The sequence below is a fragment of the Anser cygnoides genome, chromosome 1 (genome assembly GCF_040182565.1).
Source record: "Anser cygnoides isolate HZ-2024a breed goose chromosome 1, Taihu_goose_T2T_genome, whole genome shotgun sequence".
Classification (NCBI taxonomy): Eukaryota; Metazoa; Chordata; class Aves; order Anseriformes; family Anatidae; genus Anser; species Anser cygnoides.
Genome location: NC_089873.1, coordinates 198503939 through 198531043, shown reverse-complemented (window position 1 = coordinate 198531043; position 27105 = coordinate 198503939). Strand labels below are relative to the sequence as shown.

Sequence of the window (27105 nt, the reverse complement as noted above, 5' to 3'; positions counted from 1 at the left end):
CAAACGAGTACATTTCTTTTTTCTTTTTCCTTTTTTTTTTTTTCTTCCTGAGTATCCAATGCCATATTTAGAGAAATGTACCAGTAAAAATCCATAGAATAAAAATCTCATAAGATGACTGATGAGTGCTAGGGCTGAAAATAAAGTTGAATTAGTATAAACACTATCTAATCTGTAATCCATTTCTTCCCTCAGTATGAATGTAAGTGACACATCTGAGCTTTCCCCTAGATCTCTGTTGAATAGAAGATAGAGTGATAAACACTTTTACTCCAGAGAACAGGTGTGCACTGCGGTCAGACAGAAGTGGTAGTGACATGAGTACATACTTATTGCCCAAACAATTTTGTAACTTAAAGAATATTGCAAAAGTAAAGGTCCCCAAGACTTTGGTCACTTTATTTTAGCCAAAGTACAATGTTATTGAAATCTCCCATCTAACTGAATGTGTCACTGATCTCCTGGACTGGAGGTTCATGGCAGAAAAAAAAAAAGAAAAAAAAAAAACAAAAACAGAAGTGGTGGAATTTTCTCATTTCATCCAGGGTTTGAAGTTATTTTCTTTTACCTATGGAATGAACATATTCAGGAGTAAAACATACAGCACTGAAGATACTCTAGAGAGAGCATTTCAAGTGATTTGCTTGATCTCGATAAAATCTTGGCCTCCCTTGTGGGTGAAAGAGACATATTCTATGTAACAACCCATTTATTAAAGATTCCCTGCAGAAAGTAAGCTATACCAAGCATTATATGAACCTTAATTGTGATTATATTTTATTGCTCCTTAGATTATTAAGTGTTTAAACTTGTTTAAACTATGAGATAACAGAATCTGTGTTCTCAGTAGTGACAGTAGTAATAGTAATTTTATTAAATATTTCAGCCCTGTTCCAACAATCTCTTGGAGGAAGGTTAATGGTCACAATCCAAGTAAAGCCCGCCTGAGAAAGTCCCAAGCTGTGCTTGAAATACCTAATGTGCAGCTAGAAGATGCAGGGATGTATGAATGTAAAGCTGAAAACTCACGTGGAAGGAATGTCTTCAGAGGGCAACTTCAAGTGTACAGTAAGTATAATTGCACATGGTATTATCCATCAATGTTTTGTCCATACTTAAGGCTTTAACGATATATGAAGGACGCTAAGATCCACTAGAAATTAAATATCTATGAAATAAATATGAAATAAAATCAGTATTGAATTAAGATATATATTTTTGTTCCTCAGTAATGCACTAAAGTCTGAAATGTGAATGAAGCTGTCTCACACAAAACCTGGTTTAAATAACATTTCATGTTTCCTGATGGTTAGGGTTGTTTTTTTTCTTTGTTTGTTTGTGAAGAGTATTCTTGTAATTTTAGAAGTCTGTATTTTTCTCCTGATATAATACATAATATATAATATATAAATTAATATATAAATATATATATTCACCCAAGTTAACCATAATGCATATGTCAGAAAATCAGTTTTAGAAATACCTTAGTATTTTTCTCACACTTTTATTAATGATACATACTTGCCATGCCTCGGTGCAGATTTCGCCAAATTCATCATACAGGAATCAGAGTAGGAGAAGCAATTCTCTTTTTGTAAATGAAAACTCTCAGTCTGGGGATGCACAATTTCTGTAGTCTCCCAATAAGTTTGGTTTTTTTTTTTTTTTTGAGTGATCGTCAAAAAATTCAACCATACATCATGTTGAAAAGAAAAAAAAAAAGACCCAAAATTAAGAATATTTGGTAAGAGTAATTCATTTTTATTTAATGTCATTGACGCACCGTAGAGGCTAGAAACAAAAGCCTATACAAAACATGCCCTATTGATTGAGTAATTGTAGCTCAAAGATTTCACTTTAGTCCCTCCTATTTCTAGTTATCAGTTCATGGATCCTACAACCTTAAGTACTTAGCAGGAGAGATCTGTTGCAGGAGATCATGCAACAAATCTTTCAGACTCTGAGTTGTATTTGGTCTTCAAATATTGCAGTCAGTGTTATTCAAACTTCATCAGTTGAGACTGTTCCTCAGGCTAGTAGATATCTTTATGAAGTCTATCCTGTTAATGAATTTTATTTTTATTTTCTTGATTTCAGACAACTGTTATTAGTGCTTTCTCCCCATTACTCACTGTATATAGTTCTCTGTATTTTTTCCATTTTCATCAAATAACCATAGATTGTCACCATATGTTTAGTTATTTTTCATATAAGACAATATTTCCAGGTCCATAATCAATTTTTCTGTCTCCTCCAACTTTCAAACGTCTTTATCTTAGCTCCCCAGTTTTCAGTGAGCGTCAGCATATAGCTGGATGATGTTCCTCTCCTTCCTTTTCGTTCTTATCCATCTAGAGCCATCTTTTTGCCTTCTACTTTTTCACTGTGTATAGGAAAAAATGTGATAGCAAAGATGGTGGTTTGCACCTTTCCTTTTGGACATGCCACCCATACTGCAGTTGCAGAAAAGTATTTTACTAAAGAAAGACTGAAAGAACAAAAGAGAGAAAGAGAGAAAGAAATCTCAAAGCTTCAGGAACTACTTTATGCCTTCCACTGTGCCAACTCCACAGTGACATTTCTCCATTATTACAAATTCCTACTGTCACTTACTTCTACAAAAGTATGACAAATCCTGTTACAGGTATGGGTGCCAGAGAATTTAGCAACATGTTTGGTCTTTTTCCTTAACATTTCTTAAAATATCGGAAATTCCAAAGGTTATAATGTATACCCCAGCTCATACACTTGCTAGCTGTTTTCTAGACTTGTTAAACTACAAAAAAAAAAAAATAGCCAAAGCTTCCTGTAATAGAGATACAATTATCTCTACCTCTTTCTTTTGAAATAAAAGGAAGAAAAAATTGCTTTTCAGGATAGAATTTAAGCTGTTGGAAAACGAAATTGCTTCCTCAAGAGCACCCTGCAGACCTGTGAACAGCCATAAGCAGAACTCAAATCACAGCACACATGATCTCATGTTCCACCTAACTCTACCTCTCTTATTAGCCAGGATACATTTTCATTTTCAGCACTAGTAAAGATGCTATTCAAATGTAGAAGTCCATAGAAAACATTCTCTTTTTCAGCTTTGTTCCATTCTGTTTAGATAGAAATAAGAATTTTTATTTCTCCACCATTGTATGGTTGTCAAAATAATATTGTTTTCAGTCTGTCTTTATGGATAACACACAGTTTGTGCTAATTGGCTTTTTTTTTTTTTTTTCAATATCAGACCAAATGCTTGTACATTACAGAAAGGAGGTCCACTTCAGATTGTCTAAATCCTTTGATTAACAGCTGCATGAGACTATCATATTACTACATTTCTAAATGCAGCAAAGTCTATTACTATCTTTTAGACTATGTTATGGGTAATTCAGAACCATATCCGAATCAAAGTTTCACCTATCTGCATTAGCAGGGTGGAAGGTCAGAGCAGGTGACAGGGGACTTTCAAATGGAGGAGACCATCAGTGACTTCCAGCCCAGCAAAACGAGAAGTGCAAACTGTTAATAGCTCCTTACAAGTATCTTGGCCTCAAGATGAAGTATTCCCCAGCGAGCCTCTCACATCCAGACTGCTCCTGAAGGCATTAGTTCCTCATTGGCCTAAAAACCCCTACATCCCTTTCCAGGGATGTAAGAGAGTTTGGGTAAGAAGGTTTTTAACAGCACAAAGTTTAGCCAAGTGTTACTTCACAAAATTCTCAGCTTCCTCTGCTGAGAGCTGATATAGCAGGATACAGGGGAAGCATTTGCTGATGTATTTCTTATTCATAACAGTCAACATGGATTATTTATCTTAAAGCTCATTGTCTTTTCACTGACATCTTATTCCTCCAGGAGACAAGGATTATTTTGGCTCAGAAACTCAGATGTAGGCCATCATTCCTTACCAGGGGTTTCTCGTAAAATTTCAGAGCAGACTGTAGTACCAGCTGTGTCATACTGTGGTTTTACAATCTGCATATCTCTGTAGGAACTCACTTGCTGTCTGTTTGAATCTTCATTTTATCATTTGCACCTAATCTGGGTCATCACAGAGTATTTTGGAGAAAGTCCATGGCCCCAAGTCTGCCTGTCTCCTCAGATTTAATCACAAGTTACTGATTTATCTATCATTTCTTTCCTGATGCTGCAATCCAGGTATAACATGACTGCCTGAGTCAACAACTGACACTTTGGATGTTGTTCAGAAAGTGGTATTTCAGATGTTGACAATTTCAGATTGTTGTAGTCTCAGCACTTGGTTGAAATTCAGCTGTAGAAGTGACATAGTCATTAAAAATATAATTTTGATGATGCGAGACATCTTCATATATTTGACTGCAACCCATTTTGAGAGGTGTGATTTTCCCCAAGCTCATCCTGTAGTTTACAAGAAATTCTATTCAAGCTGAAAATGATTAATAGAAGAGAGCACAAAAATTTGGGTGGAGATGGGCATTAACAGTCACAGCTCCTCCACAAACTCTGACTACCAGCATGTTCCCAATGGCAACCACTGCTCTGTGCAGTTCCTCCTGCTCCTTTCTCACTCTGAAAATGATGGCTTTGCTACTGTGTTATCTACTCACTAGTGCCAGTTCAGCAGAGGGTGGTGATGTGAACCAGACAATGAAAACATTTTTCTTGCCATTTTTCTTTCAGCTGGCTCAGTTACCTGATCCTGCTCACAGCAGCAACCCATGAACAGCTCTGCTGACACAGCAGGATGGGAGGTCTGCCATAACATGGCAGTTGAACAAGCAGCTGAGGGCAGGAATATTCTGAAATGCAGTGTAGTAGGCAAACCAGATTTTTAACACCATTTTAATCACTTCCTCATAAAAGTTGTATGGAACAAAATCCACCAGTGTCACTGCAGGTTAGCCCCAGAAACATAGAGTAAAACTAGCTAAAGTGGATAAGACTTCTGATTGCACCTTCAGCTCAAATCTGTTATCTTGGCTTTCTCACTGTGATAGCTACCTATTCTTCTCATACTTTATACTTTTCAATTGGCCTCATGTTCAGAAAAATAATTTATTTCACCCTGAAATCATTTATTCATTCACACTTTAGGACACTATCTAAAGTCATTTGTCTATGCAAAATTTTCTCATAAGTTTTCTTTCAGCCAAAAATTTGCTAAATTATTTGAGAAAGTAGGATGAGTTTTCTGCATCTTTTTTTTTTTTTTTTCTTCCACAGAGGATACAAAAACTGGTCTGTAAGCTTGCTGTTTTATTGCCAATGTGTTTTTGTAAAACATTTTGACATCCTTGAATAAAAAGCTACAGAAATGCAACATAAAATAAATCAGGGAATGGACAGTGATTTTAAAATCTTGGCAGCAGTGTAGAAAGTTATGGTAAAGTATCCATGAAGATTAATGAATCCTTCTATTCTTACATTCACCCCCAAAACTCTTCATTGGATAGATAAATACTGGCAAATGCTCATTTTTTTCCCATGATGAATATTGTATGTGTATATAAAAATATATATGTTAATTTCAAAATCTGTTTAAATACAACTTATATTTTCTTATTGAAATTAAGTTCAATTATGGAATGAAATTTTCTTTGCCCACATGTATATCAGGATAATGCTTAAAAGTTTTTGTTAATAAAATTAAAATCATACATTGAGTTAGAAGTTGCAAATCCAGTTAAACATTTGTCTCTTATTATTGACAAGGTTTAAGAACAAATGTTATGATATTTTGGAGAGTCTTTTGCTAATAACTAGAGAGGGAACTCTGTTTTCCTGTAGCAAAGTAGGAAGAGAAACATAAAGAAACATAAAGAGAAGAAAGGAAGCCAAAAATTTATGCAAAATATTTCTCTTAATCATGCATTTAGTTGTTTTCCTTCTACCTACTGCTTTACCATCTTGTTCAAAATTTCTTTTGCTTCATTCAAAGAGGTAAAAGTCTGAGTCATTGCCTTTGCTGATGGCAAGATTGAAAATTCTGAATCCAAAGACCACTTAGACTATGAGGAGAAAATTTAAGGTAGAAATACTCCATATAATGAAAAAAAAAATTGTTAATACCAACTGATCATACCACTATGATTTGCAATTTTGTGGTTATAGAGGAAAACCTGTGCCGTGATTATACTTTCATGATAGTCACAGCCAGAGGGGAGGGAATGGCAGCTGTATGCCAAGAAGAACACCTCTGCAGCCAGGCTTGGTGAGGCAGTTTTATTTCAGTGAAATCACGTTACTCCTTAATTTCTAATGCTCTGGTTCACTGTGAGATCAAACTCAATATAGAAAAATGAGACCATATATGCTTTGGATCACACAGTAGAAGTTCCAGAAAAGCAAAAGGAACATTTTAATGCCTCTTTGAAACTGCATATCTTTAAGGCACCACTGTCTATCTTTTACAATTTTTAACTACACATTCAACAGTCACACTTGCCAAAATCATACTAGCATATTAATTTTCAAAGGAAGCAAGTACTTGTCAGCATGCTTTCTTTGTGCATACCAAAACACTACAGAAGAAAACAACAGCAACAACTAAACAGTGCAATTGAATTATATTTTTAGGACAATTAGTAGACAAGTGACTACAGGGACTCGCACAAACTACTTCAAAGTATTACATGAGATTTTTCCATTAACAGAAGAATCAAGTGATTCAGTGTAGAGAAGCACATATGGAGCATGCCATGCATTGCCTTAACTATAATGAGAAGAATGTCAGAGCAGCTTTTTCGGTCTTGGTGGTCTTGGTGTAGGAGTTAGGTTGGGTCTACCTTGTCTGTGTTTTCCTCCACTAAAAGGGAAATAAGTGATTCTTTTTTATGATACATATCCAGTTTCTGACAACCGTCTGGCCAGGGACTGTACAGTAGACTATTCTCTGCTTAGGAATGATAGACACCTCATTCACTATCTTTATCATCCATGCACAAGATGTAAGCTAGAAGCAGTTAGTCAGCTGTCATGCATCCTCATATCTACTCACATCTTTGATTGGTGACCTGTCAAATGGCAGCTAGATTCAAAGATTTAGTTTTAAACTTGGTTCCCCATGTTTAAGCACGTTATCAATTATCTGATGTTGGAAGTAGAGACTGTGTTTTGACAGAACTGGATTTCTTTCTACTCATTTGAAACAGAAGAATTTTGTATTCCTTTAGAAATGAAGGTCATTACCTATTTATTCTCCACCATTTAAAATATATATATAGTATCATTAAGTTAATTAATTTAATCTATTATCTTCTTTGCTAGAAAAATTGGTATTGCTACAATACGAAAACCAAAAACCGGACTTCTAAGCATATATATTTTTATTGAATATATATGAATACTCAGTTCTTCCCTGAGTCTTAGTAAGTTTTCCAAACGATAAGATCCTACACATAACTATCTGATTGACTGCTGCATTAAAGATTTGCATTTCTGCAAAAATATTCCCTGCTTTTTTTAACAGGTTATTACATGAAATCTAGGTATTAATGATCATATATACAACTATCAACTGTTTACCTTAAAAAAAAAAAAGGCCATTTTAACATTGACATGTTATGTAATTTATGTTAATGAGGAATGCTGGAAATCTCATGGGTTCTATGCTTAAAAGCATAAAAAATATTTTCTCCCTTGAAATATGTATTAAACCCAAAAAAACTTTAATAAAAATATGTGCAAATGCCTTACCAAATGCCCAGTCATTATTAGCTGAATAAATAATGATTTCCTAGTAAAATGAGAGAACTACAAAACTCAGAGTCTGTAATGATTGACCTCTTTATTGAAATTTAAATAGCTTAGGTATTGCAATGTTACTAAATACTCTATTGTGACTCCCAAGCAAATGCTCTTAAATCCAGTAATAATATATTAATATGTAGTGCTGTAATTGAATCCTTTGGATTTTATTAAATAGATTTTCTGTTCATGGTCATGATACTGCTAACTGCCTGATGCCGTTACAGCATTTCCTTTAAAGTTAAGAAGTTTTATAAATTGCATTACTTTCTCCTTTTTGGGGGTTGTTTGTTTAACAATGTTCCTTTTTTAGAGTAAGCTAGTCTTTGTAAAGGCCACAATTCAATCTCTTTAATTGATTAGGTCTTTGCATATCTGCTAGAAACTTATCAGTTCATATGCTTTGTACACAGTATGGTATATTTTTCTTGCAGCCTACCCACACTGGGTGGAGAAACTTAACGATACTCAATTAGACAGTGGGGATCCACTCCGATGGGAATGTAAAGCCACTGGAAAGCCAAGGCCCACATATCGTTGGCTGAAAAATGGAGTTCCACTCTGGCCACAGGTACATTAGATGAGGAGTCACCAGTATGTCACATTTTTCTCTTTTAATACAGATAAAGTCAATTAAAGAAGGTACTGAAAAGTACTTTCAGAAATGAGAGTTTTCTTTATTAGTTTCTGAAATATAATTATAAAGACAGGTTCTCAATGCCTGTCCCCTCTGAATCTTCTCAAGCAATGTTGAATTTCATTCATAAGTAATTCTCTCTACTTCAGAAGTATTTTGGAAACAGGATCTTCTGAGTTGTTTTTGCAACTCTACTGTAATATTGATCTAAGCAATCCCCAGTATATCTATTTTTTCTCTGTTAGATATTGATATTCATTGACAAATTATGCTATTTGTGTCTATTTTTCTGTATAAAGAGATTGTAACAAGTCAGAAAAAGGCTGTATTTGCTGAATCAGACTCCTTCATATTTCGCCCAATGTTATGTTATTTACCACATAGCACGTTTTGTTTGTACTTTTCAAAACACTAACAGACTAATGTAAGAAGTACATTTCATCAGTTTTCAACTCCTTTAATTCTCTACAAGTAGCAGAACTCACCATCAACACCATTAAAATGTTCCAGGTAAAGATGTAAAGACTTTAATACAATCACCTGATATGTTTTAGAAGTAGACCTAGATAAAATTATCTTTCCTTTTAAAAGAACACTCATGGCATGGACTGCCTTTTGTCTTACTTTATTCTGTTTTTTCTCACTGACTCATCAGCACATCAACCCAATTCATGTGGGGTTTTTGTTCATTTGTTTTTGCCTAACACCTTTCCATTTTTATAGTCTCAAAATATTTAAGGAAAAGTTTTGTAAATTTATTTCAAACATTTTTTTTTTTCGGATTAAAATAAACTGTTCAATGCTGGGAGAAAACATCTCCATTTGTTAAAGAATTCATGGAATGGATTTATAAATATAAAAATGAAATGTCTTTCTTTCCAGTGAATGTCACTTCTATCTGTGAGCATCACCCAATTATGCAAACAATGAGAAAGGAAACATAAACAGAGTTTATTTTTGAAGCTGTGAGGCATTGAAAATAAGGTTATATGCCTTTACTTTATTCATTTGAGTCCTGAAATTGAAGCAATGTAAATATCTGTAGTTTTTGGTTTTCTGATTTTCTACATCATTAGTTGCACTAGGCTCTGAAATTTCCATATTAAATTTAATTTTAAACAGGAGTTTATGACAGAGAGAACTTTTATTCATAGTTTCCTCTGTATTTCCAAACAATCTGTTCTTTACTAATTTTTAACTAAACCAACAACATCTGCAGTAATGAAACTTAGAGATGTTTTATAGAAGTTCAAATTATTCCTTATACAGTTCCATAAAGTACATTTTTTCCGTAAACAGCTATTAATGCCCCTTCTCTTCCACCTGTGTTAATTATTTTATACTAGTGGACATTTCAAAAAAGAAATTGGCTCTGATGTTTAAGGTAACTAAATCCTTTCACTCTTACTCACGCAAGCAATCTTTTATGTCTACTTTTATAAAATAGGGCCATGACTGAGACCAAATATTTGACAGAGATATGAAGATCATCAGATATTTTCCACCCACAGCACACTTCTTGCCTCATTAGTTACCAGGATGAACTGTTTTTAGAAGTCGTACAAGGGTGATAGCACCAAATATATAAATAAGCAAGGAGACAAAAGCAAGCATAGGAGATAGTGAACTTGCATTTAGAAATATATTTCCTTTTAAATATTCGTGGAATTTTTTCTGGCCTGTTTTAGTTTTGTTATCTCTTAGATAACAAAAGCCCAAGGAAGTTTGTTGCTCAGTTTTATTTTAGTTTAATAATGTCTTTTGTCTCTTTGTCTAAAATTAATAGCCCAACAAATTTCCAGTACCTGTTTGCTTTTATGGAACTGTTTTTTTTTATTCCGTTACAGAGCAGGATCGAGATGGTTAATGGCATACTGCTGATCAACAGTGTGAATGTCTCAGATACTGGAATGTATCAGTGCTTAGCAGAAAATAAGTATGGTACCATTTATGCCAGTGCTGAGCTGAAGATTTTAGGTGAGTATTATCAAAAAAAAAAGAACAGACTGTTGCTTTTTTTCTGTTTGATAATTGCATTTGTTCTTGGCCTCTTATGATAAAGACTGGCTTCTGTCTGTCCAAACTTAGCAGAACAGATAATAGTGGGTTCCTTTTTCTTGTTATTTCTAATGGGGCATTTTATTGCCTAGGACAGCACAGGTCCTTTTGGTAACTGAATGTTTCCATTTGTAAATTACTGACTCAGTTACATTTTGTGTCTATTTCTCATATAAGGCTATGTCAATTAAAATACATGGAAAATATTTTTTCCCTCAAAAATAAATGCAAGAGAGAAACTTAGAGAACTATTAGACATTTTAATCTCTGTTAAATTAAATTATTATTTCTACAAGGGCCATTGTTCACAGGTGATTAAGCATGAAGTTACTTCTACAAACTTGAAAATTTCCTAGAAATTCACCAGGTCTGACTGAATACTGGCAACTGTATATTTGAGCTAGTATCACCCCATGTTAAAGCAAATATACTATGTAGTGTTTCTCAGAAAATGTAGGAAAATTTTCATTACTCGCAAGTTGAGGATGGGAGTTAATGAAGAAAAAATATGTAGCATGTCTTAACAACTCTCTCTAGTTTTGTATAAAGCAAACCATGGTAGTACACAACAGGACAGCAGTGGTAAAAGGAATTACACTCTGATAAATGAGGCAAACTTGTAAGAGACTTATTTTCTGTAATCCAGTGTAGTACAGCTGGAAGACAGGTTTCTGACAAAGTAACTCTCTGGTCATATCAGAGGTCTCTGCACTGCTTAAGCCTGGAAAATTTCAAAACCTGCACCTGGGAATCCTTCTTGCAAATTCCCAGTAAATAAATAATAAGGCTGAAGTTACTGAAATAATATAATACATTTGAGCTAAAATTTGTTCTTTTCTGAAGCAGTACGTAGTATATTTCCACTACTTCCTAGCTGACGAACATTAAAATTTCAGTGTTAACTCTTTGAAATATTTCTGTCTAGCTACAAATTACACAGTTAGTGGCTATACATTTCCCATCACTTTCCTTTGTCATTTCAGATACAGTCAACAAGGAGGTCCCTGTTGGTTACAAAGTTCTCTTGCTCTGTTTTTTTGTTTTGTTTTGTTTTCACTATACCTAATTTATAAGGTAGTTGTACAATTTCTTTGATGTTCTGTAACACGGACCATGGGCATTATATGTTGCCATTAAAAAATCAGCCTTTCATTCTGTCACTTTTGAAATTGTACCCCCATTAAATTTTAACCATAATGTTGCATTAAAGTAGTAGTTGTGTTTTATTTTCTGGATTATTGAAGGGAAAAGAGCAGAATAAATTGTCCACAGAAATAGCTCTGGCATGAAAATGACCCAAAATAACATTAGGAAATAGGCAGTGAAGTATGTTGTCATATATGTAGTTGAAATATTTGGGGTATGAGGGCAGTTATCTCTGTTTTTGCAAAACAGCTTTAACAAAAACACAGATGAATAATATCACATAGAATCATAGAATCATCCAGGTTGGAAAAGATCTTCAAGACTATTAAGTCCAACCATCTAAACATAAGTCCCTTTAGTGCTACGTTCACACTTCTCTCAAATACCTCCAGGAATGTGGAATACTTCACTTCCCTGTACAGCCCAATCCAATGCCTGCAATTGTCCTTTCTTGTGAAATTACAATAACTAGTAATATTTTGTGATATATTTATTACCTTGGCTGTTTTATTGCAATCAATGGGACTTCTTGAAAAGTGAAATACTAAGAACAAAATGTGGCTAAATATCTTCTGTTAATAAATTCTCACTTTTCAACCCCCAGCATTTAGACAAAAAAAATAAAAAGGGAAGCAACAAAATTGTTCCAATAGTAACATTTTTTTTTATAAGAAATAACTCTAGAGAGTGCATTTTGGATAGCTGTGGATTTTAATCTTCTTTTCATTTTGAACTAGTTACATCTAATAAGCTACCAGAGAAATCCAAAAATTTTAGAAAAGGTATAACCAAATCAACTGTAGCATTCAGTTTCTAAAGGTACTGGTTTTCACAAGCAATCTTACTTCAGAATGTTGACATGGATGACATCTCACTAATTATTACCTTGATTAAATTACAGGCCTACCATCCAGTCTTGGCTGCAGTTTCAAACATCTTGTGAAATTCTAATCTGTGGTACAATAAGTTGCAAACCAAAAACAGAAATTCTGCCCCCTAAACCAAACTTTATTAAAATGTAATGAAATGGAAAGCTGTGATTGTTCTCTGTAGTGTAAACATGTTTCTTTTCAACAGCTTCAGCTCCCACTTTCCCACTAAATCAAATGAGGAAAACAATAATTATTACCAAGGGCCAAGAAGTTGTCATTGAATGCAAGCCACAAGCCTCTCCAAAGCCAACTATCACTTGGAAGAAAGGAGACAAAGCTTTAAGGGAGAGTAAGAGGTCAGAAGCCTGTTCGGTAAACTAAATATTGTGTTTGCATGTCTGATTCTGTGATACTAAATGAAAACACAGCCATTGACAAGAACATGTGTATGTAAGCATGGCTATGGCATAATTTTGTCAAGCTAATTAGTCTGACAGTAGTGACTTTATTGTTTCCACAATACTGAAAACTCAAAATAGTTCAAAGATGCAGAAGATGAAAAGAAATTTGTTTGTTTTTCCTCTATTTCACATTACTCATTTAAAAATGCTTAAGTTACACTGTAGAGGTACTATACGTGTTGTGTTTGAGGGTATTAAAAGTATGCAGGCTGAGGTAGTCAGGGCTGCATAAAATATCAAATATGCTTATTCATTTAAATTCTTTTAATAAGGCAGATTGGCAGCTTGGTCATATTGGAAGTCTGTCTAAGAACAGTTTTAAAATGATTCAGTGAAGAAAAATGTGATTCCATTACAAGATTTATTAATACAAGTAATTTCTGTACTCAGCAGCACATCTGTTTAACAGAATATGTTTGATTAAATAAGCTCTGTCCATCTCTGTACATTAAAGGTAGTTTAAGCACTGCAGGTTAAATGCCAGTTGTAATTGCACTTTACAGGATTGGATATCTGTGCACTAGAATAGTTTTGCCAGCCTACACATGGTCTTTAAGTACACACAGCGATCTTATCTTCCTTCTGGTAATGTATGCGAATGAACCAATTAAACTTACTTGTGTGGCATTAGTCAAAAAGATAAAAGCAAGGCCTTTTTGTTCATTTGTGCAATACTGATGAGAGCAATAGAGTGCATCTCTCCTTGTTAGCTGCAAAAGGCATTTCATTCAGGTGAGTTTTATTTTCGTGTCATGCTACTTTTTTGGTTTTCAAAAGGAAAAAATGGGTAACCTCTCATGTCATATTGTCTCTTGGGGGAAGCAGAGTGAAACTGCATTATATAAACCATTTTATTGACAGATCTGAATTCTACATACTGATAAGGCATGATAGAACGATATCTACAAAGATGTTAATATAAAATATTCCATGATGTCTTTAATGCTGTAGTTATGTAGTTTTCACTATGCGACCTGTTCCTCTCATTTGCACAAAACTCATTATGGCTTCTCTGACCAACACATGTAAATCATCTTTTTAATTAATGGTCAGTATAGCATTTTGGTAATTACCCCTTTTCTGCCCAAACTTAGCCTAACTCTGAAATTAAAATATCATAAAGCTGAAACCTGGAGCTACATTTTTGGTATTTGCAGCTTTTGATACTTGTTTATTTTGGCAGAGCCAGGAGCAGGAAATGATGAAATATGGAAGATTAAAAGAGATAGCTGAATTGTTTCAAATATTTGAAAGATTTGGTTTGATTTCTATTTAGCTTTTAGTCAGCTATTCAAGGAACACTTTGTGTCATTCAGAGCAATTCACCAACATCTATTATGTATCTTGGGGGAAAATATCTGTTTCAAGGGAACTCTGTTCTGCCCCTATATACAGTATTCCTCACACAATAATAGAATCTGTTTGAAGAGATGAAGAAAGCTATCATGATTTGGGGAAGGTAAGTGTAAATCAGTAGAGTTAGAATCTGTGTTTCCATGTTGTAGGCACTCTGAGAAGGAACCACTGGAAGAGAAGTGTGTAAAAGTTTGGGGGGGAAAAAAAGGAAAAATCTGACATATTTTGAGGAACATGTTTATGTATGTTACAATGGGTTTTCTTCAGAGATAGCTGATACAAATTCCAGCAATAACTGAATTGTCATGTGGAGATGTCATGGAATTGTCATGTGATGAGTTTACATAGAATGTTAGTCCATCAAAGATTTAAAAAAAAAAAAAAGTACAGAGCAACACTAACATTCTGGTTAAATAATAACGAAAGCAAGAAGAGCTCAGCCCAATATGATTTTTCTTCTATAGCTTTTTCATCATCTATGGAGTGCTGGTAGAACACATTCTGTTTGCTTTTACCAAGTCTACCAGTCTGGAAAAGGAATTTGCATCACGTAGCTACATCTGTGAGAAACTAAACAAAACAACAACAAAAAACAACCACCACCAACAACAAAAACAATACCAATGAGAGCTTCCCCTCTACAGGAAAGAGGAAATCAACTTGACTAGCTGACAAAAATACTTCATGTGACATTTCAGTTTGTAACTTTGCAGAAGACTGAGTTTGTGCCTGCAGAACTCATGGATGGGCACATTTATCACTGAAGTCAGACCTTGACCCTACCTACTGGAACTGAATGCAGTCTGAAAGCCTTAAATGTTCCAGGTTCATACAAAAAGTTAAAGTCTCTCACTTGGCAAGGTAACTGTAGAAGGAGTCATCATGAGTTCCATCTTTTGGCGTGTTTTACATATGAACTAATTATTCAACCCAGGCTCTTCATATTCTTTGTCTACCTGTGCTAGGTTTGCTTTCCCTGGTGAACAGCCATTATTTTGAGTAGTGAGATCACTTAGAAAGTACTAGTAGATAGAACAGATCTTTTGAACTGTTTTTTAAATGAGTTGCAAGGCTATAGAATAAAGTAGAAAAGTAGGATATTCATAATTATTTGCTGACAAAAAGTATAAATCTGAGTGCTACAGTCTGCTAAATGTTTTAAATGTAATGAATTTGCTCCTATGGAAAGATAAATAGTCAACAAAGAATAGGCACAATTCATTATATGAACCTGATTTAAAGATCAAAACCTTCTGCAAGAGCCACATTTTAATAAAATAAAATATTTTTTTATTAGAGATCTACTATTCAGGAAAGTAAAACTCTCAAAGAACGGGGCATAGTCAGTGAAACTTGATTATACGGGGTATTTAATGGACACTATCAGCATTCAAGAGGAACTATACATAAAACCCAAATCTCTTTCATATCACATCTTTCTTGGTGAGTCATAAAAACATTCATAAAAACATGAATTCATCAGTATTTTTGCTTTAAAGTTAAGAGAAGAAAAAGAAAAAACTATTGTTATACTTTCTTGTTTGAAACTGGAACACACCAGAGAACAGCAGCAGTGTGTTGGTAGACTATTTAATCTGCATATTTTCATTTGTCATCTGACAATAATTAATTTTTTTACATATCTTTACTCACCAAGTTTCTCTAGAATTTATTGTCTCATAGGCTGATAGAAGGCTGCATGTCATTTGTAGTAATCTGTGATAATGCATACTCGCGTTATTGATATGATGAGCTTTTTAGTCCATAAGAATTTGGTAAAGAACTTCTGAATCTTTTAGTTCATTAGAAGTTTTGGTTTTACAAAAAAGAGAATGGTGTTCGGATCCAAGTCTGAAAAACAAGTTTATTCTTTGATTTGTAATAAAATGTTTGGTTGGAACTTTGATTTAGGTACTAGATAGGAACAATTAGTGCAAGAGTTTGGTGAAACAACAAACCTTTTTTGTGATGTTTCTGAAGAATTCCAATCAGATAACCAATCAAACCCTCATAAGTAATCAAACCCTCATTTACTATTTTAGCATCAAGTTCTAAACAAGACCCAGATCCAGACTATTTAAATCAGTGTCTGTTTCTAATTTAAAGTTCTTTAACTTATATATAAAGCTACAAGAAAGGAAGAAATATATATATATATATTTCATCAGATTATTTTATGTAGATAGTAAACAATAGAATAGACTGGAATTTGCTGAATTTACTGTCATTTCTTCTGTACAAATCATGAGTAATGCTAATAATGACAATTAGATTCTAAACAAACATTTGTTTTTGTTTGTTTGTTTTTATAAATTATTTCAATTTCTCTGTTCAGGCTTCCATAAAAAACTGGTATTTTCTAATGATATATTACTGTATAAATTTTTGTGAGCTAATACTGTGATCTCTGTTTTATCACTTTCTTAAGGCCACCTAACTTTCTTGTGTAGATTAACTTGTAGTAGCAACTACAGCTGATGTTTCAACAGATACGCTTGGGGAGTCATAGATGTTAAAAAGCATTATAAATCTTTGTTTCATCTGTTTTTGTTCTTTCTTCTACATCTGAAATATTCTTCTTATTGAAGAATATTCTTATATTGAATTTTTGCTCAAGCTCATTATTTCTATTACATGTCCATTAATTATAGTTAAAACAAATCACTCAAAACCACTCCAGCAGTGCAAAGAGTTCTGTTCAGTCTCTATTATTTTTTGTCCATTCAGCTCACTGAGAAATAAAAAATTGAACAAGTCAACCAACAAACTGAGGAAGCATGATTTCTACTGTTCACATTTTGTGCTGCTTTATTTCTTTTTTGTGCCTTTTTGTCTCAAAATAATGTTACTTTGTCTTTGCAAATAATAATGTTTATTTTGTCAATGTTTCTTATATATCTCATTTTATCAAAAAAAAAGAAGAAAGAAAAGAAAAGAAAAGAAAAGAAAAGAAAAGGAAAGGAAGAGGAAAGGAAAGGAAAGGAAAGGAAAGGAAAGGAAAGGAAAGGAAAGGAAAGGAAAGGAAAGAAAGAAAAGAAAAGAAAAGGAAAGGAAAGGAAAGGAAAGGAAAGGAAAGGAAAGGAAAGGAAAGGAAAGGAAAGGAAAGGAAAGGAAAGGAAAGGAAAGGAAAGGAAAGATAGGAAAGGAAAGGAAAGGAAAGGAAAGGAAAGGAAAGGAAAGAAAGGAAAGGAAAGGAAAGAAAGGAAAGAAAGGAAAGGAAAGGAAAGGAAAGGAAAGGAAAGGAAAGGAAAGGAAAGGAAAGGAAAGGAAAGGAAAGGAAAGGAAAGGAAAGGAAAGGAAAGGAAAGGAAAGGAAAGGAAAGGAAAGGAAAGGAAAGGAGGAAAGGAAAGGAAAGGAAAGGAAAGGAAAGGAAAGGAAAGGAAAGGAAAGGAAAGGAAAGGAAAGAAAGGAAAGGAAAGGAAAGGAAAGGAAAGGAAAGGAAAGGAAAGGAAAGGAAAGGAAAGGAAAGGAAAGGAAAGGAAAGGAAAGGAAAGGAAAGGAAAGGAAAGGAAAGGAAAGGAAAGGAAAGGAAAGGAAAGGAAAGGAAAGAAAGGAAAGGAAAGGAAAGGAAAGGAAAGGAAAGGAAAGGAAAGAAGGAAAGGAAAGAGGAAAGGAAAGGAAAGGAAAGGAAAGGAAAGGAAAGAGGAAGGAAAGGAAAGAGGAAGGAAAGGAAAGGAAAGGAAAGGAAAGGAAAGGAAAGGAAAGGAAAGGAAAGGAAAGGAAAGGAAAGGAAAGGAAAGGAAAGGAAAGGAAAGGAAAGGAAAGGAAAGGAAAGGAAAGGAAAGGAAAGGAAAGGAAAGGAAAGAAAGGAAAGGAAAGGAAAGGAAAGGAAAGGAAAGGAAAGGAAAGGAAAGAAGGAAAGGAAAGGAAAGGAAAGGAAAGGAAAGAAAGGAAAGGAAAGGAAAGGAAAGGAAAGAAAGGAAAGGAAAGGAAAGAAAGGAAAGGAAAGGAAAGGAAAGGAAAGGAAAGGAAAGGAAAGGAAAGGAAAGGAAAGGAAAGGAAAGGAAAGAAGAAAAGGAAAGGAAAGGAAAGGAAAGGAAAGGAAAGGAAAGGAAAGGAAAGGAAAGGAAAGGAAAGGAAAGGAAAGGAAAGGAAAAGGAAAGGAAAGGAAAGGAAAGGAAAGAAAAGAAAAGAAAAGAAAAGAAAAGAAAAGAAAAGAAAAGAAAAGAAAAGAAAAGAAAAGAAAAGAAAAGAAAAGAAAAGAAAAGAAAAGAAAAGAAGAAAAGAAAAAAGAAAAACAATGTCTATACATTGCATTGGTACTATAGATCTGCATTTATTTAGTCCTTGCTTTCTTATAACCCATTCAACACTTTCCCCTTCACATGGCAGAACAAGCTTGCAGAAAACTATTACAAGAAAGAGATCTTGTATTGTGATATTAAATTCCAAAAACTAATACAGGATTGCTACAGTGTGGCTAGACAGAGAGGCAGAGAAGCCCGAGATGATTTCATTATACCTACGTTCAGGTTAATACTAAAATCTTTAAACTACAGAAATAGTTGTCCTGTATGCCTAGATATCTTTTCTGTCACCCTTTGCTATGCAATTAGTGGAAACACATAGAGCACTTAAATCTAAAAACACCATCATTCAAAAACTTAGAAATTGACATGTTTTTATATTCTTCTGGTCTCTCAGACTCCTTCATTTTCAGTTTTGACAGGTTCTTATTACAGTTCTACTCTTTGTTCTACTGTATTTAAGGATCTGTCAATGTTTCCTTTCCAAGTTCCCGTTTTTGATAGGTTTATAGCGCAATTATTAGGGAAAAAAAAAAAAGGAGGAAAGAAAAAGAAGGGTGTTTCAGAGCTGAAACAAGACAAAGGTTTTGAGTTTGTAGGTGAAAATTGTATTTAATTTTAAAAAGTGCTTTTCTTAGTATGTGTTGCATTGTTTTCGAATACGTACTTGTATTTGTATGTAATAGAGGTATATATTATAGGCTTTCTTCCCTATCATTGTGGTAGCATTCCAAAATAACTTCAGTTCCATCTAACTGTGGTATGTAACATTTGCTTAATCTGAAAACTCTGCACTGTGACAGCGAAAGAAAGTATATATGTAAAACAGGTAGAAAAGTACTCAGTTTGTCTATTGAAACCTAAGTTGCATCAGTCTCAGATGATATCTGGCACAAGCTTTCCTGTATCTGTGTGATAAGTCACACAGAACACAGGAGCTCAGTCTACTATCTTTTCACTTTATGGTGAAACACCATTTTTTTTCCTTTTAATAAAATCTTCAGATTTAATCAACTCCTTCAGCAGAATATTAAGCAGTTAGATTTTACTTTGTGTTCCCAGCATAATATAGAAACAAAATGGGCACTGATAAGTTTCAGTCAGTTTAGCAAACAGTATTTTCCATAGGCTACCAAACAAATTCTGTGGTTATCTACGAGGAAATGGTTATTTACAAGGAAATTGTTATCTACAAGATCCTAAATGACTTCCCTGAACGGAAACATCCCAGTCTTTTTTCCCAGAAATGGTATTCAGGTTGACAGTTCCTGTTATTTCTTATTAATATAGTACTTGAGATACTGCTATAGAGCTATTTAGGCACTTGCTGTCTGTTCTTAGGGAAATAATGGTTGATCCTAATACAAAAGTGTGTGTTATTGTATGTATAACAGTGCATTGAAGCAAATATTATTTTAGAAAAACATTCTGTTCCTCACTACTAGGGTTGATGTTTGAAGGAATGTTCCACCATATCCTACCAAGGCTCAGTTCAAATGGGATTTAATTGTGTAAAGCAGGCATGCAGTTCCTTTGGGGTGCCTTACAATATTGCCCCCTGGTTTCCATCTGCTGTGTCAGCAGAGTGCAAGACTCTCATAATTACTCTGAAATATCCATCAAGCACTCGTGGATGTTTTGGACCTCTTCAGACACCTACAACAAGACTAGACAGTAAAACTCAAGGAGCTAAGTCCCACCCTGTGTGACCTTGCTTTTCAGTATTTCTATTCAATTGCTTTTCTTTATTTTATTTTTGTTTTATTTATTTTACAGAAGTGTGGATATACCCCATAGCCTTGCAGAAAAAAAAAAAAAAAAGCTGAAGACCTTTTTAAGTTGCTAACAATCACCAGATATTTCATGTACTATATGTGACTTTAATATCTGCTTAAACAGCTCAACTAATTACCAGTTGAACAAACAGTTCATAAATTCTGATTCTAACTAGGATTCATTTCTCTGCTGTTGTTATAAATGGTTGTCTGTTTGTGCACCACACAGGCAGAATGACAAGTCATCAGTTGCTTAAAGGTTTTTCTTTGCTTAAGGCTCTTCAGACTGTGACATTCAGCATAATTTGTCCTTAATAGAGACTGCATCTAAAATTCTTGGGAATTTAAACACTTAACTTCATGCCACCAGCTGATCCCCAGATTCCCAAGTGGCACTTTAATGATCAGAAAGTAGTGAAGAGAGAAAATGCTGAGGACGTTAAGAAAGAGAAACTTCATGACAGAAAGTCCTCTCTTCCTGTGAGAGTTCTGCAAGTCACTTCTTTGCACTTTTTGAATAAATCATGGTCTAATTTAGCTGTGACAGGCTCATAATGGGAATTAGAGATACGGTTATAGAGTAGAAAAGGGAAACAATGATAACCTTGACTAAACAGTAAAAACAAATGGCAAGATCACCCCTTCACAAAGTAAGGATCTTTGTTCAAAAGCCACACTGTTCACTAATTAATCTTATTGTACAATACAAATTTTGATAATACAATGATTTTGGTCATGCTCCTAAACAAGTCTGATTCTGATGTAAAATCCCCAATTATCTCACTCATTAAAGAGAATAAAATCATACTAGTCAAGGAAACTATTTCTGCAGAAGGAATGTCAGAAGATCATAAGGATCTCCGTCATAATTTCCAAAATACAGAAAAAAGCAGAGAACATGAGTAAAGAAACAAACCAGTGCACATCATACCTGGAATATTTCCTGCTTTGTGGACCTTAGGCAAGAGACTTGCTTTTCTTTTTCCATGAATGCATTCAGATCTGGTTTCAGTGGCAAAGTTACATTGCTGGATTTCCCTTCCCTCTTCTCAGGCCTGTTGCTTTACAATGGAAAGATTTAGGGACCTGATCCAGTTGAGAAATAGTTCCTCTTATTTTATCAGGGCTATTTTTTTCTCCCAGATCATTTCTCTTGTTGGCTGGTCACTCAGATGCAGAAATGCATTTGCCAGAGCAGCCCAGGAGGGATTAGAGCAAATGGCCATGGACCATGGACAGGTGCTCACAACATAGGAGTGTCCAGGATAGCATACAAAGCTTCTCACACTTTCTTGTGCTGTACACTAATTGGGGCAGATGATTTATCTATACAAGTAAATTAAAAGCTGCCTTGTAAGGTTGTCTGGGATTACACTGGGATGCAATCAGCTATGCTGTTAAGTCTCTGGCTTGAATTTAGTTTGCATCAAGTAGCTCTCCCCAAGTAGTCCTTAGGCACTTTAGGAGTTTGTGCAGGCCAAAAGCCATTCCTTCTGGGCTGTCCATGTTCTGCTGCTATGTTTTAAAAGCTAACAGCATTTAATAACTATGATGGTTTTACTCGGGTGGGCAACCAAGCTCCAACACAGCTGCTCTCTCACTACCTCTCCTCAAAGGGAAAAGGGGAGAAAAAGTGTTGAAAAGGGCTCAAGGGTTGAGATAAGGACAGGGAGATCACTCAACAATTATCGTGACAGGAAAAACAGACTCAGAGTAGGGAGATAGTAAGATTTATTGCCTATTACTAACAAGCTAGAGAAGTGAGAAACAAAGGAAAGAAACCAAAAACCCCCTTCCCCCCATCTATCCTCTTCCACCTCCTCCCCCTAAACAGCACAGGGGAACGGGGGAAGGGGGGTTGTGGTCAGTCTGTAACTCCTTCATGGTCACTCTGTGCCCCAGCTCCACATGGGGTCCCTCCCACGGGATGCCGTCCTTCCCGAACTGAGCCTGCGGGGACTACCCACAGGCTGCAGCTCTTCCAGAACTGCTCCCACACGGCTCCGTACCACGGGGTCCATCCCCCAGGAGCAAACTGCTCCAGCACGGGTCCCCCACGGGCGGCAGCTCCCCCCAGACCCCCTGCTCCTGCGTGGGCTCCTCTCCACGGGCTGCAGCTCCGGCCCGGGGCCTGCTCCTGCGGGGGCTCTCCATGGGCCGCAGCCTCCTCCAGGCCACATCCACCTGCTCCACCGGGGGCTCCTCCACGGGCTGCAGCGTGGAGATCTGCTCCGTGTGGGACCCGTGGGCTGCAGGGGGACAGCCTGCTCCACCAGGGGCCTCTCCACAGGCCGCAGGGGAACTTGTGCTGCGTGCCTGGAGCATCTCCTCCCATTCCTTCACTGACCTTGGTGTCTTCAAGGCTGTTTCTCACTCCTCTCTCTCTCAGCTGCTGTTCCACAACAGTTTTTGTTGTTGTTTTTGTTGTTGTTTTTGTTGTCGTTTGTTTGGTTTGGTTTGGTTGTTTTGGCTTGTTTGTTTGTTTCGGTTTGTTTGTTTTTGTTTTTGTTTTTCCCTTTCTTAAATATGCTCTCACAGAGGCACAAATAACATTGCTTATTGGCCTGGCTCTGGCCAGCGGTGGGGCCCTTATCTGTATTCTTTTCACAGAAGCTACCCGTATGGCCCCCAGCTACCAAAACGTTGCCACGTAAACCCAGTACAATAGGATGGAAACAGTTATGTGAAAACTGGCTTCAGTATATGGGAAGTGTATGCCTATTTAGTTGTACAGCATATGAGTCTTACCTCATTCAGAATATCTGGGCATTATATACTGAAATAGTTACAACATAAATAATAATTTCTGTGGCTCAGGGACATGTTACCTTATAGCAATAAAATATCTGTAGGCATGGGTCTGTTTTTAATTTATGAAGAAACCCAGAATGTTAAAGAAGAAATTCCCAAGGCATGTTGGGAAATTTGTGAAATGAACCTAGATTATTTAGATTGAGAAATCTTGTCAGGCTCCAAAATAGGAATGTACAATTTGAGTACATATTTTTCTTATAGCACTGTACACAGCTGAAGTGCATGTTAAGTGTAGTTCAACATGCCCTTAGGTCTATTAGTCAGCATCCATGATCTGTGTGGTGACTGCAGATAAAGATTTTATTCTCATGGTCTGCTAAAATTCATTTTGAACCAGAAAGTCAACTTCACAAGGAATATTTTTCCTTATCTGTCATAAATCAAAGATCTTTTCAAAACATTATCACTTATTCCATCAAGATTCAGTGATGTTTGCTGTAAATATAATACTAGCTACAGAATTAAATTTATTATTAAATTTCAATATTTAAAATGAATTTGTGGTGCATGATGGGGGGAGATGATTAGAAAGAAATGAAAACCTGTGGATTGAGATAAAGACAGTTTATTAGGACAGAAAAGAAAGGATAATAATAATAATAATATGTACAAACAAGTGATGCACAATGCAATTGCTCACCACACACTGACCAATGCCCAGCCTATTCCTGAGCAGCCGGTCCCCCCACCCCGGCCAGCCCCCCATATTAATTATTCAGCATGACATCAGATGGTATGGAATATCCCTTTGGCCAGTTTGGGTCAGCTGTCCTGGGTCTGTCCCCTCCCAGCTCCTGCTGCATCCCCCAGCTTGCAGGACAGTGTAAGAAGCTGAAAAGTCCTTGGCTTAGTGTAAGTACTACTCTGCAACAATTAGGAAGTCAGTGTGTTATGGACATTATTCTCATCCTAAATCCCAAACACAGCACCCTACCAGCTACTAGGAGGAAAATTAACTCTATCCTAGCAGAAACCAGGACAACATCACAGTTCTACCTGAAAATTTTATACCAATTTCTCTATAAACAAACCCAAGGTATTCATTTATTCAAGTAATATGGCAATTAATATCACAAATCAGTTATCACACTATTTCTGATTATGAGTTGCATTCCTTGTCTTTAACACTATAAATCTCATATTCTCTTTGAGCAAGGTGTTAATTTAAAAGAACTTCAGATTAAATGTTTCTCCTTTATAAATGATAGAGAGGAGGCAAGAATTTCAAAATAGGATATTTATGAAAACCAATAACAGAAATGATCCATCACTGTTTGTAAATTATAAACACATTTAACAATGTGAAAGAAACTATTTCTAATATGATCTAGTTGTGTATAAATCTATTTGGCCGCATCAAATTACTAGCATTAGTGAAAAAAAGATTCCACTGAAGTTAATGACTTCCATTGTATGTATTTTCTACATACATATCTGAGATTCCTGAATTTTTCAGGTTCCTTTCAGTGGCTGTATACAGCAAGTAAGTGAAAGGAATGACAGGTATAAAAGAATCATAAGTCTAATGCACACAGCAAGGTTAAACATGTACTAAGACACTTATTAGGCTAGCCTTGACAAAAGAGAACATTTTAGTAAGAGCAAACTGAAGCATTTCATATTTGTGAAGCCTTTTAATGAGCATCCATAAGCTTTGCCCTTCCATTCCACTTTTCTCTTGCAAAATCCTTTTGTAAATTATTTCTGTAGCTTCTGTTTCTAAACTTTAACAATTAATAACTTCCAAAATAATTATTATGTCACCTTTATCAGATTGTTAAAAACAAATTGTGAAAACCAGCAGCAACATTAATATCTGCACCAATTCACTGGACCTAATATAATGAATGCTATGCTTTTTATTCTTCCCTGTCACCATAGCCTGCTGTCTCTGTACACATTCATAATATGCTTTTTGTATTATCCTCATTGGCTATTATCTCTTAGCCTATGTTCACAGCAGACATAATCAGCCTAAAGCTGGGAATTGTATGATTTAAATTATACCATGGTGTCATTAAATTAACTATGTTAAAGCCATTGAAACATCCTTAAAGGATTAAAACTTTACAGTTTCTAGTTAAAAATTCAGAAAGACCTATGAGAACAGTGTGTTATTTTCATATATAGCGATTTAAGGTCACAATGCATAAAATTCCCTTATTACGTAGTCTAATGTTGTTGGAAAGTGATAATGGTATTTTACCAATATAATAAGGTGATATGGTACGATAGGAATACGATTCTGTAGGAATCAGCAAATGCACCTTCTGAAGCTGCTAAATGTTTGATGTAACTTCCAAAAGCCTTTCATTTTTATAAAGTTCTCAAACCATTGAACAGAAAGACCTTTCAGTTCCCCTTTTTCCTATTTTAGTAGGACCCATCTCTTTCAACATCCTCAGATCTATGCCTTACTGATTCTTCAGCAACAACAGCTACAAATATTCAAAGGAAACTTGCTTGGACTTTTGACTGTTTAATGAATGTTTATTCATCATAAATTTTTTCTTATTATATTTTTGCCATTTTATATCTTCCTTTTGTTCCTCGAAGGTTTTTTGTTTGTTTGTTTGTTTGTTTTACTATTCAACATGTTCAGCAGCTAAGTAACTGCAAGAACATCTTCTCGTGTAGAAGTTGTCTGCTCATTTGTAGAACAAACAACAGGTACTTAGGGATAATATGATTTTTTTATATATATTTAAAAACTCCTTTTATCCATGTATCCATATATATTAGCTCTCCATGTTTATTAGTTTTATTACCTTAGAACAGAAAAAGTTTTGTGTAACTTGGCTGGAAAGTCACCATACTCCAAAAAACAATGACTCTTTCTTCAAAGCTTCTTGTCCAGTAAAAATGAAAAGACAGGGCCCTCAAATCCCCCCAAAAAATGTAAAAGTAGTTTTCAGGCTGGAGAAAGTTCAAATGAATCTACAAATAATCTCGGCCTATATCTTGATAATTCTTTATCTCAGTGCCTCAGAAAATTAACATCCCCAAATTTCTTTAACACATCAGCAACTTCTATTTTCCTGATATAGTAACATACAACTTTGAAACACCTTTACTTTTCTACTGATTTTATCAGAAATTTTTCAAAGTTTCCTTCCTGCATCTCTGATACCTTCTTACTGTGAATAGGTACTTATATCCTTTACTAATGATGCCAAATCCAAGTCTTCTGTCATCAGTCGAAAGCAAAATGTGTCTCTATGAGGAGCTAGTTAGTAAGTAAAGACTTATTATAAACAAATTATCACTTTTTCATATATCCTTTCTTTATTTTCCTTTTCTTTCTTCTAGTTTGTACTATTCTGGTGCATTGCAGTATTCTTGGAAAGCATGACTTTTATCTTAGAATGACTGAGATTGGATGGGATTTCTAAGGAATGTCTAGTCTAACACTCAGTTCAAAGCAGGACCAACTACATCAGGTTTCTCATGACCTTGTTCAGTCCAGTCTTGAATACCTCTAAGGACAGAGATTCTACAGCCTCTCTGGGAAACAGCCTAATGTCTCACAGTCTGCTTACCTGTATGCACTGATACACAAACTGCCAGGCCTCTGCCACCATTACTCCAGCTTGAAATTCAAATGGCTGCTCCCAAAGCACCACCTGCACAGGTGTTTGGGTCTCTTCTTGACAACAGTCAGATGAAGACAGAAGGCACAGACAACCCCTAACCTGTAAACAGTCAAGTCTTCTGTTAGCTGGTAGAAGCAAAAAATAACCCTCACCAGCAACAACAAGCCACCAAAAGTTTCCAAAAGAAGCTCTCAAAAGAAAGTGGGAACTGTAGCAATAACAGCTAGCTCCTGCTTGCTGTGCTTTGGAAAGTGGTTTTGTTCTACAGTCGATTTTTCAGTGTCCTTTTGTATTTATTTATTTATTTATTTTCATCTGGGGTGGGAACATTTTCTTAACTTACCTTTTTCTCAGTACTTTCCCTATCATGTCTTTTCATAACCTCATATTATTAAGGAAAAGGTAAGTTAAAAAACAAATTCACATT

The 27105-nt window shown here is 35.3% G+C and overlaps 1 protein-coding gene across 4 annotated transcripts in view; it reads left to right on the top strand.

Annotated features, from left to right (window-relative positions):
* Positions 1–27105, top strand: part of CNTN5 (contactin 5) — a 682193-nt gene that overhangs the window by 535373 nt on the left and 119715 nt on the right. For all 4 annotated transcript variants that reach the window (XM_066989851.1, XM_066989852.1, XM_066989850.1 and 1 more), the window contains 4 exons: positions 887–1068; positions 8154–8290; positions 10204–10333; positions 12638–12788. In XM_066989851.1, coding sequence (XP_066845952.1) covers positions 887–1068; positions 8154–8290; positions 10204–10333; positions 12638–12788 — 600 coding nt within the window. The remainder of the gene's footprint in view (positions 1–886; positions 1069–8153; positions 8291–10203; positions 10334–12637; positions 12789–27105) is intronic.